Below are 18,286 nucleotides of genomic sequence, written 5' to 3' on the forward strand. Positions count from 1 at the left end.
CAGAAATATAGGATGTTCATATGGCTTAAGATTTGATTGATTGCCTTACTGGTAGTGTTTTATATAGTCCTAAATGCTATAATATGATATACTTACTTAATAAGTCCTCCATGCCTCTGAGAATCCCTCTCTAAATAATGTGTTTATTTGGCAGGTAGTTGCCAATGTGTTTTTTGGTGGGAATCTTTCATTGGTCTTCCACATTATTGTAACAGTGGTTATTATTACCATAGCCATGCTTGTGTCATTGCTGATTGATTGCCTTGGAATAGTTTTAGAGCTCAATGTAAGTACAATTAAAATTTACACCTTCTATCCTAAAAATAAAAATCTCTTTAAAAAAAATGTTTACATTTAACAAAGGTTCTATTTTCCTTAACAAAGGTTGCGCTTTCTGAAATGGAATGAAAATGTGTTCATTATGTTATAATAAATATTAGAGTGATGATATTGTCTACTTTATATAACTATATACTTTTTTAAATGTTTACTGATTTTTTTTTTATTTTCAGAGGGAGAGAGTGGGGAAGGGGCAGAGAAAGAGGGAGAGGGAGAATCCCTAGGAGGCTCCATGCTGCCAGCACAGAGCCTGATGTGGGGCTTGAACTCACAAACCATGAAATCACAACCTGAGCTGAAATCAAGAATCAGATGCTTAACCGATTGAGCCATCCATGCGCCCCTATAGGACCATATACTTTTCGAGCAGTGGTTCTCCAGTGGGGGAAATTTTTCCTCACCCAGCAAACATTTTTGGTTGTCACAGTTGGGTATGTGGGTACCACTGGCATCTATTGGGCAAGGTCTAGGGATGCTGCCAAAGACTCCACAATGCACAGGACGGCCCCCATCATAAAGAATTACCCAATCTAAAGTGTCAGTTGTGCTGAGATTGAGACACCCTGGTTTGGAGCACTTTTTCATATTTTATTTTCTTTTTTTTTAATGTCTATTTATTTACTTTGAGAGAGAGAGGGAGGGAGAGAGAACGAGTGGGGCAGAGACAGAGAGAAAGAGAGAGAGAGAGAGAGAGAGAGAGAGAGAGAGAGAGAGAGAGAGAATCCCAAGCAGTCTCCACACGGAGCCTGACACAGGGCTCAATCCCATGGCAGTGAGATCATGACCTGAGCCAATATCACGAATCAGATGCTTAACCCACTGAGCCACCCACGCACCCCTCATATTTAATTTTCTGTAATAAATAAACATTACTAGGGGGCCTGGGTGGCTCAGTCGGTTGAGCATCTGACTTTGGTTCAGGTCATGATCTCATGGTTTGTGAATTTGAGCCCCACATTGAGCTCTGCACTGAAAATGCAGAGCCTGCTTGGGATTCTCTCTCTCCTGCTCACTCTCTACCCCTTGCTTGCTCTCTCGCATCCTCTCTCTCTCTCACACAAAAATAAATACACATTTAAAAAATATTACTAAAAATAACTATATATTACGTGGATCTGGAAGTTCCCGGTAGGTCTAGAGAGATTCATTAAATATGTGTGAATGAAGAGTTATACCCCACATTGACTTACCACAGCCCAAGTTCTTTTTCTATAACATATTTTTTTTCCTTCTCTAGACCTTTCCCTTGTAATCTGTACTGCCATCTCCCAAATCTAGGTGCTTGTGATACCACATCTGAATTAATACTGGTTTTTTGCTTCAACTAGCACATATATAAGTTCTGCTTCCAGTGTATCATAATAATGCTTAAGAATGTCTACTTTCCTACCAGAGCAGGCATAAATTCTGTTGCCTCTATAATCTGACCCCATGCCTTCTGTGGAAAGTTATTTACCATTTACTTCCCCAAATCTACCCTTAGCTCTAGTCAATCTTATTTTGGGCCTCTGAGTAAGCCATATTAATTCTTTCTTTCATCCTTTGGCTTATATATATTCTTTCCTATAATTATTATTTTCCTTTCATTTCCATCCAAATCTCACAAAGATTTAAGATCTAGTGCAACTTCTAATTCATGTATTTGTTGATCAAATATATATTATTCCTATATAATTGAAATACAGTGATGGGAGGAAATCAGAAAGGATCCATGCTTTCACGGAACATACAATCTCACAATTAAACATGAAAAATTCAGCTACTATATAAGTCATGAAGAAGAGAAATGAAAGTAGATGGATTCCCAGAAAACATTTATAAGAAAAGATTGACAGGATTTGGTGACAAAGAGGGATAGAGGGACACATCAAGAATGACTCCTTGGTTCTACTTTGTGGAGCTGGGACAATGATGCCACCTGGGATCTACCACTTTAGAGTCATTAATCTTCCTCTTCTACAATCCTTATGGAATTTCTGCTCAGAATCCCACCACTTGGCATTTATTAATTATGCACCACAAGGAGGGCGGACTTTTACAGATGGAATCCCAAGTCATTATTTACTCACTCTATTGAGAGTTGAGGGATAGATGAAGGCATTATTGTCTGTGCAAGACACTGTTCCCTCCAAATGCCATTTGGATTTGAAGTTCCAGACAAAAGCAGTGGAGAATTCAGTTAGTAATACACTACTAGGGATGTTCTTACAGCAGAATATATGAAAAGTGAGGAGTAGACAGCTTCTCAAAACCACAGGATCCTGGGGAATGATCTATCCCACCAGCAATGGAAAGAAAGCTCATAGGAGAGATACACAAATATTAAAGGTAACTTTCACCTACTTCCCAATTTTGCATAAACCAAAGACTATTAGGTTCATTCAAAATCATTTTATGTTCCAGCCTTGATCTATGATCTATGTAAGTGGATGACTACTACCTTAATGCACTAACTTGATTTGTGTATTGTTATCATGTATCGTGTGTTGTTTAAACTGTCTGTAAGCTTGCCTTCCCTACCAGAGAGTAAGTTCTTTGAAGACAAGAATGATACTTAGCTATTTCATCCATCCTCCACAGTATATGGCATAGTACTAAGAACACAGTGCTCAAATTACTGCATGGGCTATTGCCCCTTGGGATCACAGATCAGGAACTATTTCTACAATCGTCCCTGAACATAAGGGGTATTCATCAGCATAGCACCAGGATACTAAGTGTTACCAAAAAATGATGGTATTGACAGTGACATTAATCTTTCATCTGTGCTGAGGATATGATCAACATAATGATCCCCAGGTCTGTTATTTCTTACTTTGTTAGATGTCTCATTTGAATTCATATTTGGTTGTGTGGGCTTTTTTAATATTGTACGATTTTGGTATGAAAAATATGTTTATCAACTGCCTGATCACTTAGTACATGTTGATAGCCTAACTGTTCCCTTTAAGTTAAGCAAGCATATACACATTACTGATTTTTTAGGAATGATCTATTTTTGTAAATTTGACCATAACTTTCTGTTAATTGCTTATCTCCATGATACTTGCACAATAAAATTGTAAGCACTTAATTACATTAAAGAGTACCTATTGTACTTATGTTGAAAATTATTTGCAGTTAAGGCAGAATTCTAGTATTGTAGAATAATCAGAGAAGAATATTGGGTGAATGTATTATAAGGTCAATATCTGAGCTGTTTTTAGAAAACGTTTTACAGATTTAAAGCATGATTCTAGATCTTTAGCTTTTTAAAAACCTGGACATATAGTTATTCATAAAAAGACAATTAAAGAAGAGTGCTAAGTTATCTGTTATGATGTACTAACCCAAGACAATTACACTAGTTTTAAAGAAATGAACCCACAACTATATGGTCAATTAATCTTTGACAAATCAGGAAAGAATATCCAATGGGAAAAAGACAGTCTCTTCAACCAATGCGGTTGGGAAAACTGGACAGCAACATGCAGAAGAATGAAACTGGACCACTTTCTTACACCAAACAAAAAAATAAGTTCATATTGGATTAAAGACCTAAATGTGAAAGTTGAAACCATAAAAATCCTAGAGGAGAACACAGGTAGTAACCTATTTGATATTTCCCATAGCAACTTCTTTCTAAATATGTCTCCTGAGGCAAGGGAAACAAAAGCAAAAATAAACTGTTGGGACTACGTCAAAATAAAATGCTTCTGCACAGCGAAGGGAACAATCAACGGAACTATAAGGCAGCCTACAGAATGGGAGAAGATATTTGCAAATGGCATATCTGATAAAGGGTTCATATCCAACATATATAAAGAACTTACAAAACTCAACACCCCCAAAAATGAATAATACTATTAAAAAACGGGCAGAAGACATATAAATGATGGCCAACAGACACCTGAAAAGATGCTCATCACACATCATCAGGAAAATACAAATCAAAACTACAAGGAGATACCACCTCACACCTGTCAGAATGGCTAAAATTAACAACACAGGAAACAGCAGGTGTTGGCGAGAATGTGGAGAAAGGGTAACCCTCTTGCACTGTTGGTGGAAACTGGTGCAGCCTCTCTAGAAAATAATATGGAGGTTCCTCAAAACATAAAAAATACAACTACCCTATGATCCAGCAATTACACTACTAGGTATTTACCTAAAGAATATAAAAACACTAATTCAAAGGGATTCATGCACCCCAATGTTTATAGCAGCATTATCTACAATAGCCAAATTATGGAAACAGCCCAAGTGTCCATTGACTGATGAATGGATAAAGAAGATGTGATATGCATATACGATGGAGTATTATGTATCCATAAAAAAGAATGAAATCTTGCCATTATCAATGACATGGATGCAGCTAGAGAGTAGAATGCTAAGTGAAATAAGTCAGAGAAAGACAAATACCATCTGATTTCACTCATATGTGGAATTTAAGAAACAAAACAAGCAAAGAGGAAAAAAGAGGGAGACAAACCAAGAAACAGACTTAACTATAGAGGACACACTGATGGTCACCATAGGGGAGGCGGGCAGGGAATTGGGTTAAATAGGTTATGGAGATTAAGGAGGGCACTTACTGTAATGATCACCTGTGATGTATGGAAGTGTTGAATCACTATATTGTATACGTGAAACTAATATCACACTCTGTTAACTAACTGAAATTTAAATAAAAATTTTAAAAAAGGAAAGCTGAGATGGGCAAAAAAAAAAAATAAAGCATTTTGTGAGAATGTAATAAAATTGAGGATCTCCATTCTTTTGTAGATCACCTGAGCATATGTTTTTTTAATCGACAGAAGTCTTTTGGCATGCAGAACATGTGCAGGTCTTGACTCAACTCCCTTCTGTGTGGACATTTGTCATGTTTAATAGAGCCAGATGAGGTGTTATTTCTCTCAATAACTAATGTAGGCTGGACCATGCAACACTTTGGAAGTACCTCAAGTATGCTGTGTTCCACTTCCGAATGACAGTGTGAGCTAATATGTACTGATTATTTACTCCGTACAAAGTGTTTTGCATGCATTATCTTCCTTGATCTGTATTAGTTTTACAGATGAAGAAACTGAGGCACAGAGTGATTAAATAGAGTAATTAAATAGTTCAGGGGTGCCTGGATGGCTCAGTCGGTTAGGCGTCTGACTTTGGCTCAGGTCATGATCTCGCAGTCTGTGAGTTCGAGCCCTGCATCGGGATCTGTGCCGACAGCTTGGAGCCTGGAGCCTGCTTCAGATTCTGTGTCTCCCTCTCTCTCTCTGCCCCTCCTCTGCTCATGCTCTGTCTCTCTCTCTCTCTCTCTCTCTCTCTCTCTGTCAAAAAATAAACATGAAAAAAAAATTTTTAATAGTTCACACTAGTTGTAAGTGCAGAATCTAAATTTGAACACAGGCTTTCAGACTCTGTAGTCCACATTTTTTTAAAAAACTTCCTTTAAATTACGTAAAATCAGTAAGTTCATTTTTCTGTCCACTTTTTTTTTAATTTTTTAAAAAAAATTTAAATGTTTATTTATATTTGAGAGAGAGACACACAGAGTATGAGCAGGGGAAGGGCAGAGAGAGAGGGAGAGACAGAATCTGAAGCAGGCTCTGGGCTCTGTGCTGACAGCTCAGAGCCCGATGCGGGGCTCAAACCCACTATCTGTGAGATCATGACCTGAGCCGAAGTCAGACACTCAACCGACTGAGCCACCCAGGCACCCCACTCTATCCATTTTTTAAGTTAAAAATCGATGCACTGAATTTACCTATAAGTGAGGTTAAGAGTAATCCATAATATATATATATGGTTAGACTTTAATAATGGGTTAAAATAAATACCAGATGAAATAAAATGGGACTGAAAGTTTTCATCTAAATTGATGTTTCACTAATATCTTTTATCTTAGTTAATAATTGTACTTTAAGAATTCTACTGTGGCTTCTGAATCGTCACTAAGTAAACTAATGATCTTCACTGATGAGATAATGTAATAGAATCAAACCTTCGGTTTGCAAATTTAGGGAAATGCTGTTACTGTAACTAAAACAATAGAGGATAAATTATTTGGGGGTATATTAGTTATTTAATAAAAAGCAAAACCCTATTTAGAGCTTAGCTTCCCTTTTATTACATTGTTTTTATGGCAGTAGACAATAATGACGTATTTTCCAAAGGAAATGCACCCTCAATTTTAAAGGATTCATTTTAGAAGCAAATAAAATAAATGTAAGTCCCATTCTTGGTAATAAAAATCCAGCTTCTTGGCACTGATGTTGCTATTAGAGAAAAGAGGTATCTGCAGTAATTGGGCCCTATGGGTTTCTACTTGCAGCAGTACAAAGAGAAAAGATGAAGCAGCTGGGGCCTGTGGCCAGAGTAACCAGCCCAACAAGCATTGTGTACAGCTTAAAGTAGAAGGAAGCAAGCAAGCCAATTACCCACTGAGAGCAAACGTGGAGAGATACAGTCATCAGGGTGAGCAAGGCATAGTTGGAGCTGCCAAAGACCTCCTGAGCTAGAGAGAATTTCTCTTTAAGGTATAGGAATCCATTTCATGAGTCCAAATTGATTATGAAGTAGAAATTCAGAAGACGTATAAGCATTCTTTTGTTTAGTTTTCAGCTTTCTTGCATCATTTGAGAGGTTTCTGTTCTGGTAGGAAAATTTAGATACTTTTCCAATTTGAATTGCCAGTGAAAATCATCAACACCTTCTGTCATTTTCTTTAGCAAACTCCAGAATGCCCTGGAGTGAGCTGTGTCATTATCAAAGGATAGTGCTGCCCTGCCTTTATAAATAAGGCTGTATTTTATTGTCCCTTGAAGAGAGACAGACAGAATCCCAAGCAGGCTCTGCACTATCAGCGCAGAGCCCAACATGGGGCTCAAACTCACTAACCGTGAGATCACAACCCGACTCAAAATCAAGAGTCGGACACTTAACCAACTGAGCCATCTAGGTGCCTCTTATTCTCCCTTAACGAACAGTTATGATATTTACATCCTGTCAAGCAGTTCCAAAAATTATTCCAAAGCCAGTGGTGTATATCTCACACAAGGCTATATTAAATAGATCAAAGAAGCTGGACGAATTTACAGGGGATAGAGCAGATGGAACCACTCTGTAATTCTACTGATGGTCTTGGGTCCTAACAACAACTTCTAGCAAGACTGAGCTTTCAAATATTAAGAAAGTAACTTATCTAGACAAGATACCCAACTGGACTTCTTCCAGTACAAACATCAGCTATATAGTTTTCCCACTAATTGCTACTTTCTCAACTCTTAAGAATTATAACATAAACAGAACACCCATTGCTTTGGACTGCCCAGCAAGTTAGGTTTGGAAGAGTCCCAAAATGCTGACTGATGACAGCTTCTTAGCAGCAGCTGGTGGCGGTTTTCATCCTGATAGTACTCTCAACACTCTGAAGTTCCAGATGAATTGGCATTCCCCGTTTGTTCCTGTAAAAAGAGACTCTGTACATATACACATCCCCATACCCACATACATATATTTATATCTTAATTACTTTTTCATTGTTTTCAATTTTTTTTCAAAGAAACCAAAGGGTAATAATTATCATAAACAGTATTTTTCATAACTGGGTTCTACAGTATTTTTCATAACTTAAAAACATTGTCAGTTTCAAGTGTTATGATACAGCCTAAGGAATCCATAATTCATTCAATTCTTGCCAAATGAAAACTAATTCTTTATATCTGTGTACCTTGGTAGGTACTTATTTTTATGCAGGTTCTATGAATGACAAAATTACAATGTCCTTATATTTTGTATTAGAATACAATGTGGGGTGGCGGGGGGGGGGGGGGTGGCGCCTGGGTGGCTCAGTTGGTTATGCATCCAACTCTTGCTTTCGGCTCAGGTCATGATCTCATGGTTTGTGAGATCGAGCCCTGCCTTGGGCTCTGTGCTGAGTGTGGAACCTGCTTGGGATTCTCTCTCTCCCTCTCCCTTTGCCCCTCCACAGCTCATGCTCAGTCTCTCTCTCTCTCTCTCCCTCCGAATAAATATATAAACATTAGAAAAGAAAAAGAATACAATTTGGCACTCTTTTCTCATTCTTTATCTCTGACTGTAGACGTATTTTCCATGAAGTGTGGTCCCTCTTAATCTCCAAATTTTTAGATACTGCCTGAATAGTCTCATTTCATTTCTCTGCACTTCTATTTTTGAAAAAAATTTAAAAAAAGTTATAGTTTTGGATCATAGTCATAATATTTCTGGTATGAGGATAGTACTTAGTATAATACTAATTTTAGTAAATGATAATATTGAGAAAATATTTCTTCTAAAACTGTTTTAAGGTTTAATCTGTTTTTACATCATCCAGCTTCAAAATCAGTTTTCTGTGATTTTTCCCTGGGGAAAATCTGCTAAAATCATGTATCAAACCATAGGTGATAGGTGTATAGGGTTTCATTATACTATTCTTTCTACTTTTCTGTGTATTTACAAATTTCCATTATAACTGTTTCAAATATAGCAAAACATATTTTAAGGAAAGCTTTTAATTCTAAACCAATATCATATTTGCTATTTAGTGTGCTTTTAAAAGTTGTGTTTTATGGCTTAACAGAATGTCATTTGTGGTGCGCCTGGGTGGCTCAGTCAGTTAGGCATCTGACTTCAGCTCAGGTCATGATCTCATGGTTTGTGGGTTCAAGCCCCACCTGGGGCTCTGTGTTAACAGCTCAGAGCCTGGAGCCTGCTTCGGATTCTGTGTCTCCCTCTCTCTCTGCCCCTCCCCCGCTCATGTTCTGTCTCTCTCAAAAATAAATAAATGTTAAAAAAAAATTTAAAGAGAGTATCATTTGTTGTGTAATTATATTTGTTATATCTTAGTAATATGTGTTATATTTTGTTTACTATATAATTCACATTTAGTATAATTTAAAAACTCTATATTGCCTAAAATGCATTAAATTTTAACATTATTTCATGTGTTAGTGTCTAGTGCATATTTAGCCTCAAGGGGAAAGTATCTTTTCTTTTAAGTCAATAACTCTTGGTATTTTTATAATAGACAACACTACTGCCCATAATTTTCAATCTGACATGCCCCCTCAGGTTGGACTTACCCATAAGCTAATGTGGGGGAGGGTGAATGAGTCATAGTCATTTAGTTCTGTCAATTTTCTAGAGTAATTAACGTGTTTGGTTTTACTTGAAAGAGAATTTAGAAATGTTATTTCATGTTAAGTGCCCTCGGGTGATAGTTATCTTTTTTTATTCCAAGGGGCACCTACTTTCATACACAATGAAAAAAGAGGAAAGATAATATCCCCTACACACTTCCCAATAGTCCCCTCTTGTACACAAATGACAAATAGACCTCTCATATTTGAACAGCATAGTAAGTACTCAGTAATTTGAGATAATGAGTATAAGGAAATATGATGTGACTGAAAACATGGGATGTTTCAAGAGTTTGCCAGAAATTGACCTTGCCATCTGCTTTATTTTCTAAATTATTATTTTCTGATCATGTTTTTCTTAGTCTGATATACTATTATGTTATTTTACTATTCTCATTTGTAAACACATTATCAGAAAGGGGAAAACCTATTCCTAAGTCTCCCTTGGATTATTTTTCTTTCCTTTGTTTGATTCAACTAAACCTATTAAACTTTTAATATGTACAATGACAAATATATTTTGTAAATGTTTTTTTAAACCTGTCCAAGGAATGCTCCGTTCAGTAACATATTGTTATTTCTTGTTTTCAATATGCAGGGTGTGCTCTGTGCAGCTCCACTAATTTTTATCATTCCATCAGCATGCTATCTGAAACTCTCTGAAGAACCGAGGACACACTCAGATAAGATTATGGCCTGTGTCATGCTTCCTGTCGGTGCTGTGGTGATGGTTGTTGGGTTCGTCATGGCCATCACAAATCCTCAAGATTGCACCCACGGGCAGGAAATGTTCTACTGCTTTCCTGACAATCTCTCCCTCACAAACATCTCAGGTTCTCATTTTCAACTGACAACACAACCTTCCATTTTAAATATCAGTATCTTTCAATGAGTTGACTACTTTAAAAAGTATGTATGTTTTCATAGACTTCTAAACTGTAACATTCACACGTTTTTAGTCTGTGTACTACAAAATTATCATTTTGGCATTTATCAAGATTTGGTTTTCTTTAGTCTTTAGACCAATATAAAAGATAAAGAAGAAAAGAAAATTGTATTTTATTATTTTATTTTAAACAAAATAAAAAATTTTTTAATGACTCTGCTGCACTAATCTTAATTGCAGGAGGAAAAGTGAAGGCCTTGGCACTTGCTGCCATCCTCTCAAAGCATCATTCTTGTATTTGATAGGGGAGCCAACATATTGCATTCCAAAATAAGTAGATGATTGTGGGTTGGAACTTTGCATACATATCCTTTACAAAAAAAAATCGTTGTGTGTTTTAAAGTTTACGGAATCGAAGAGAAAGGAAAGTGAAAACTACTGAAGGGAACAGATATCCCAAGAGCAAAGTGAACGTTTCCATTATAATTTCAACAGCATCCCTTGTTTAGAAGGGAGTGAATCCCTGGAGAAGTGAGTAAAGTTCTTCCTGTGTTAAGAAGCATGAATAATAGACTGTATAGAGCAAGATGTGTGAGGAATAAACATTACCTCTCAAGTTTGGATCCTGTGGGAATACAATAGTAGTGCCATTAAATAGATTATAAAACGGGGCGGGGGGGGAATCCACAAGTTTCTCTGAGGCACAAGCCCAAGAGATGGGTTATGTGTCAGCTTTGGACCCGTTGATTTCAAGTACTGGTGAGAGTATACAACTGGAAGCTGAAATCGGAGACTAGACCCTTGCAAGAAGAATCGGGGCTACGGAAGAGGTTTTCTTACTCCTCAGTGATCCTCAGGGAGATTCTCAAGAGTGCTTGTTGACTGGATTTTCCTGAATAGACACTGAAATGGAGTTTGGCATGCAGGGTATTTATTAAGCATCATCACTAACAGAAGAGAGGAGGAATGCAGCATCAGGAGGGCAAGATGGAACTGTAGCACAGGCCAACAAAGCCTCTGCCAAGTCCATGGGGAAACTGGAGCATCTGTGGCCCTTCAAGACTTGTCCCTGTTCAGGTGAAATAGCCAAGTTGTAACACCACTGCCTCCATCGGTCCTTGAATGTGGGCACTCGTGGAGGACGAGCCCATGGACTGGGAAGCTCTTGGCAGCTGAACAAACCCTACAGGAACTGAGAGTTGGGTGCTGTCTTTTGGTGGCTGGGGCACCACATGCTTCCTTGTAGGGGAACTGGTAGGCACAGCTGTGTCCTCCACAGCTGCCCTCAGTTTTTAATGAGGATTTTAAAATATCTTTTCATGAGGATTTCATATCTTCAAATCTATGACAATCTTTTAAAAGTAGTCAAACAAAATTTGGCCACCCTACACCAAATCGCCCCAAATTTTATTTCTCACTTTTTAATTTGTATTTCAAGTTGACAATACATGGCACTTTATTAACCATTGCCAAACAGAAAATACCACAAGCAGTGTTAATACACGATGTGTTTGTACAAATCTCAGTCACAAAACAAAAAATAACAAAACACAAAACAAAAACCCACAGGAAGTATATAACGGATAGTTTCACAGTAGTTTGAATAAAGAGGTGAGAGCTGAGTCATCATGTGATTCAGACTAAGACCTGTGGATAGCAAAGAAAGCTGTACTTTAGGCAAAACCATGCTCAGGCTTGGAGTATGATTTTTGCTTCAATAAAACATTATCCATGCCCCTCAATTAGTTTAAATGCTATGGGCTGTATAGCTTTTCTGTAGTTGACTTGTAGATTTGTTTTTCATAGTTGTTTAAGAATCATAAGGTTAAGTGGTATGTGCCTATTTTTAGATTGATACATGTTTTGGTAAAAAAATAAAATACTTTGATTCCATACTGAGGGAATATAAAAAATTTTTACAACAGTCTATCTCTGCATTACTCAAGACTGAGAAACACTGACCTACATAGTTATTAGATAAAGTCAGAAGAGATGAGATTCCAAGAGTGTACAAAGAGAAACACATCAAGGATAATGTAATTTAGCACTTAACCATCTATTATCTTGTTGTTTGGGTATTGCTTCAGATACCAAAAGTTAAATTAACCTTGATTCTTCAAGTAGGTTACAAAAAAAACCAAAAACAAAACACCCTCCTGGTAGGAACTGAGTATCGCATTAATGCCTAATCAATACTTTTTCTTTTTTTTGTTTTGTTTTGTTTTATTTTTATTCCTAATCAAATGTAGAACAAAACTGCCCTGATCCCAGTTATAGCTACATCTTTCTTTTTTTTTTTAATGTTTTTTTTCCATTTATTTTTGAGAGAGAGACAGAGACAGAGGATGAGCAGGGGAGGCCAGAGGGAGACGGAGAAACAGAATCTGAAGCAGGCTCCAGGCTCTGAGCTATCAGCACAGAGCCTGACGCCGGGCTTGAACTTGTGAACCGTGAGATCATAACCTGAGCCAAAATCGGCCGCTTAACCATCTGAGCCACCCAGGCGCCCCACTACATCTTTCAAATTATGATAGAATAAATCTTTGAAACACATCTATTTTTTATTGCAATTATTTTTTGCAATTATTATATTGCAATATATATATGCAATATATTATATTGCAATTATAAATAAATTTATTTATTTGCAATTATTTATTGCAATTACTTTTTATTGCAAATATTCTATTTGCGAGAATACTTGTTTCTTCAGTTTGCTACCATGCAAAACTTTGAGAACTTACCCCCTTCTATTTTCTACCTCAATTTAATGAGAGAGTTCTACTTAAACTCATTCCCTCCTTGCAACTTGTTGCCCCTAATACAGCAACTTGAGGACTTTAAACCAATTTCTCAGGTTATCACTATAATTGGAAGTATAAAGTGTTTCTTCATTTAAGAAATAAAGGGAATAGTATATTGACACACTAATGTAAACATCTAGTAATACGTTTCCTTTAAGAGTACAGATTGGATGGCACCTGTGTAATTTGTGAATTGGGTCCTTGTCCATGTTACAATTTATAATAGGATCTTTCATCTCAAGCTGACTTGAACCATCTTCAAGTATCAGCAGGGAGACCTCCTTGCCTCTATCTCCAATGGTGTCAAGCTGTAATGGTTGCCTCTTGTCTTTCCTAAAAGGACCCTGAAATCCAGGTTATACAACTAAGAAAATCCCCACTAGTCCTCTGCTGAAGACATACTGCTTACATCAGTTTAATTAAAGATTAATTTATCGGACAGAAGCGGTCCTCTTTCTGGTGTATCTGCTGCCATCTTCTCAGGAAAGCAGTATTAGTCTGGTTTGGGTTCAGTTTTGTTTTGTTTTGTTTTTTGTTTTGTTTTGTTTTTTAGCTGAGCTGGCCACTGACAGGTAACCCAAGAGTGGCTCAAGCATGGGCCAGCCAGTGATCTTGGGGTGGGATGCTCATAAATACTAACTGTGGTAAGGGCAATAATTAGCTACACCAATCAGATAAGCTTCTTTAGGAATTTATACTTATTCTGAAAAGTGTATAAAGAATTTGCCCTGATGACAGAGCAAACATGCAGAATGGATGAGAGACACCATGAGTTAGGGAACCACATAGACTGGGACAGAGAAACGAGCATATTCTCTGGAACAGTGGTTCTCAAACTTTAACATGTGTCTGAATCCCTTGGAGGACTAATTGAAACACAGATTGCTGGGACCCACCTTCAGAGTTTCTGGTTCAATGCTCTGGGGTGAGGCCTGAGAATGTGCATTTCTGAAAAGTTCCCAGGTGGTGCTGCTGCTGTTGGTTCAAAGATCACATTTGAATATTGTTGGAGGTTGGACATAAGAGAGATGCTAGATGGTACCATCTGTTTAGAGGCTGGGCAAAATACAAGCAAGAAGTAGAAATGCTGTGCTGGAGCTCAGGGAGAAAACTGAGGCTAGAGACAGAGGGAGGAAAGCTACTGGCACATATTAAACGTCCTTATCCTTTGTTTCTTTGAAAAATCATTTAGAGAAGCTTACAGAGGGAAGAGGAGAAACCAAGACTGTAAGATTAGTGAAGAGTAATGACAAGAGAGGGGAGGAGAGTTAACAACAAAGAAGAAAACAGATTACAGTCTAAAGTCAACACAGCTGCAGTGGTTAAGCTGAAAGCCTGGTGTGGAGCCTACAGGCATTCAGAGAAGGTTGCCTGAGCTTCATAGGAAGAAAAGAAGGAAGGAAATATTCCAGTTCCTTGAAAGTACACCAAGTTTTCCTAGGACTAAACTCTCAGTGGAATGTCTTACTTGGAAAATTACATAGGGAACACAAGTATAACTGGGCTGGACTCATAACATCATGCAGATAAAGAATTCCTGTAGTAGTGTTGTATAGGACACTTCTAATAATCATTCCACTAATGTTTGCTCATCCACAATAAAGATTATCGGTAAATTTAGTTTTGGAGTTTTTATTATATTATTCATTTATAAAAATATGCTAAGTGCTCTATGAAAACATACACACACACACGCACACAGATTTAGTCTGTCCATTTCTAACTTCCACCTGATTCTGGATTCTGATCCTTATCAACTCACACTAGACTAATGCCACAGCCTCTTACATAAGTATTTGCCTGTGGTTTCTTTTCCATTCAAGGTGATCACTCTGAGAATCATCGTATTAAACTGACATTATTACACTGATGTTTAATAACACCACTTGCTCAAAATCTTTCCATGGAACTCTTGTGGTTATAGAATAAAGTACAAACTCCAAACTCCAGCCTGTATTCAAAACTTTCATAATATGGCCTCAACATGGCATTCTGGTCTTTTGTTCCATGAACCACAGGAAGGGACTCTTTAGTCTAACATAACTAACACATTTCTTTACACTAAAATTGATCTTTGCCACTTTTGCCCCTAAATTCTTGGCATTCTCTCACCTGAATATTCAACCCCTCCCTCTCATCAAAATTCTATCAATTCTTTGATCTTCTCCCTGTTCTATACCTGACAACTTTAGCTGCAAATCAGTTCTTCCTCCTTTGGAATTCTGTGATTCTTATACTTATGTTGCATGAGGAAAGCCCCTCTCTCTGTCTAGCCAGACTGAAAGCTAGTTGAGGACCAACAGTGTGCTTTAAAGCTTGTTTTTATTCTTCATATCTCATGGCAAGGAGACTTGAATATAGTAAACACAAGTATTTGAAGTGAGATTGATGGCGTAAAAGGGAAAATGGTTAATTATACCATACGTATTATTTTATTGAATTTTTTCCGGCTATAATGATTGTCATATAAAGTAAAGTAGCATTTTAATGTGATGTAGTCATTCATCTACCAAGCTGGTTTAAATAATTGAGTTGGGTTTCTTGTTTTGCTTTATTATGCACAGAACCTACAGAGAAATTATTTGGGATAGTCATAAAAGGACTCTTCAAGTAAATACCAATCAGCACATCTTTTCACTCGTTTTTGACAGCTAACTAAACATTTACTTGTATCTTTCTTAATTATAAGCTCTTTAAGACCTAAGACCATGTTACATTTAGTTTTCTTTTTTTGCCAGTGTATGCTCATTTTTTACTCATGCCTGATAAATATTTAATGATTTGAATTTATCTAATTTATACATATCTACTTCCATTTTATAACCCATCAAGAAAACTTACATTAACCCCTTTATTTAATATTATTCCTAAATTTAATATTTAATATTATTCCTCATGGTGTCTCTCATCCATTCTGCATGTTTGCTGTGTCATCAGGGCAACAACAACTAAGTGTCAAAACTTTAAACCAAATATGTTTATGATTTAGGTACAATTATCACCTTGCCTAATCTCAGCAAATAGCTCAGTAATTGTATAGAGCACTGAAAACAAGAGGTGGTTTAGGAACACAGACAAAATTTAAGAACACTTTGGGCAACTATCAGTTTGAGTTTTAAGTTTGAAAGGCTTTGGAAATGTTTATATCCAAGACAGTGGCAGCTGTGTATTTATCATTTTTAAATTTTGTTTTGCCAGAGGACAAGGCCAATTCCAGAAAAACAAACCCAGCCCAGGCTTCTTAGAGTCAGGTCCCATTGTAAAACAACATTGTTCTTTAATCTTTACATTCTGAAGGAGAAAAGAATAAAGCATACACACACACATACACACACACACACACACACACACACACACACACACACACACAGCAAAGAAAAATTACTTTATCCCAGAACAGCAGTCTTTGGAGGACTTCTGACTTTTCTTACACAAGTTTGCATTCTTGTAAAGTCTTAAAGAGAATTTTCCAAGTTACAACTTTTAACTATTGTTCCTCCTTGTACAAAATGTAGATAAGCTGGAAGTTGAGTAATATGACCTTGGGTTTTATGTGCTCTGTGTCTCAGTGCATTTTAGAATGAATTTAGATTTATTTAAAAAGTTGTAAGAATAGACAAGGGAAGGAAATTACCTTTAAACGTTTGGAAAAATAGGGCTTAGAAAACCCTGGGTTTTATAGAAGGGGCTGCTTGATTGGATAAACACAATGGGAGAGGCTCTTTATTCTAGAAGACAATCTGACCTTTTAAAGCAGACATTTCCTTATGTATACGTACCCTGTGATTTATATTCTGAATTGCATTTCTGGTGACTTTGCTCTCCATAAAAAGAGAAGCCCAGAAGACTTCTGCCTTGCATAAAATTCAAATGTGGGTTCATGGCTTTAAATAGGAGCTGTCTATCCAAATGGGTAACAGAAGGTTGACCACTATGGTTTCCCAACAAAGTTAACCCACATGGCTTAAAGTTGTTCCCCCTGAAGGCCTCTACTTCGTGTCTTCAGCCATTGTAATTTTTCACCTCAACACCAGTACTATTCTCCAAACAACAGCTGTGTGTCTGCCCACTTCCTTTACACTCTGGATAAATCTGGCCTTTCAGAATTACATTAGAGCAGGCCTAGCAGTAGTGGGTGGATAATCATCTGCTTTATAAATGAGGAAAATCTGAAAAGTTTCTCTATTCATTTTCTCAAATATCTTCTATGAAATGATACCAAGGCATCTGACATATTGTTGATGGCTTTTCAGTGTTTAGAACAGAGTCATTCCTTAACACTGGGGATAAGTGAAAGGATCCAGAATAACAATTAGGAAGAGTAGCTCTAAACTTTAAGGGTAGCTCATGAGAATGCTGCCCTCCACACTTCTCTCCACCTCCCTAAATTCCAGCAGAACTTCAGATTTTTCCCAAATGCCTCCTCTTCTGAAAAGTCTTCCCAGTCTTCTCCAGCAGACCATAGCTTTTCTTCTTCTGCAAAACTAAGGGTATATATCTGATGGTTAATAGAAGGAACAATCCAGTGTAAATTAGAACTTTCTAATAATTAAGAGTTCACTAATGTTGGCATGGGCTACTCTGGGACTTGGTGAGCCTTCTGTGACTGAGACAACTTGGAGGCTGGAAAAACAATTGCCTGTAATGTCACAGGGGCAGTTCACTGCTGAATAAAAACTGAACTTGATGATCTTCTCGTCAAGGTGTCCTCTAATGCTGAGCCTCTAGGTACTGCCTTGTGTTCTCTGATGAAATAAAATACAGAGCTGTTCTTGAAATTTTTCATTATTTATTTTTGCAACTCGCTTAATTTTTTTCTAGATAAGTATTAAACAGATTAAGAGTGGCAATCTTTTGATTCCTTTTCAGTGCTTAGACCACCTTGTACAAAATAATTGTTAAAAAAGAAACTTACGAATTGAACCATGAGAGCTAGTTTTGAAGGGAGGACAACCTGGAGACAATAAACCAGATATGGAGCAGCACCTAAGCACCACATTTCTAGGGATCAGGTCCCACTGAAGGATGGGAGCTCACAGGAAGTTAGAGCAATTCGTCAGCAACTTCACTTATTCTACCATTAGGTCAATGTAGAGATTATTGCTGCCATTGCTGAC

General features: G+C 37.2%; 1 protein-coding gene and 1 long non-coding RNA gene across 4 annotated transcripts in view; one reads left to right on the plus strand and one right to left on the minus strand.

The window, feature by feature from the left end:
• SLC38A11 (solute carrier family 38 member 11) overlaps positions 1 to 10,580 on the plus strand; it is a 56,261-nt gene extending 45,681 nt beyond the window's left edge. Inside the window, exons 11-12 of one of the 2 annotated variants that reach the window (XM_019458093.2) lie at positions 155 to 286; positions 10,078 to 10,580. In XM_019458093.2, coding sequence (XP_019313638.1) covers positions 155 to 286; positions 10,078 to 10,371 — 426 coding nt within the window. In that variant the 3' untranslated portion in view covers positions 10,372 to 10,580. The remainder of the gene's footprint in view (positions 1 to 154; positions 287 to 10,077) is intronic. The other variant, XM_019458102.2, reaches the window with a different exon arrangement.
• The window catches only part of LOC109272174 (uncharacterized), a 37,880-nt gene continuing 25,991 nt past the window's right edge, over positions 6,398 to 18,286 (minus strand). Inside the window, exon 5 of one of the 2 annotated variants that reach the window (XR_008424260.1) lies at positions 6,398 to 7,784. This is a non-coding gene — a long non-coding RNA (uncharacterized LOC109272174). Of the gene's footprint in view, positions 7,785 to 17,402; positions 17,654 to 18,286 lie in introns of those variants that run through there. The other variant, XR_002082332.2, reaches the window with a different exon arrangement.

The sequence above is a fragment of the Panthera pardus genome, unplaced genomic scaffold (assembly GCF_024362965.1).
Source record: "Panthera pardus isolate Hobbes unplaced genomic scaffold, ASM2436296v1 HiC_scaffold_10, whole genome shotgun sequence".
NCBI classification, from domain to species: domain Eukaryota; kingdom Metazoa; phylum Chordata; class Mammalia; order Carnivora; family Felidae; genus Panthera; species Panthera pardus.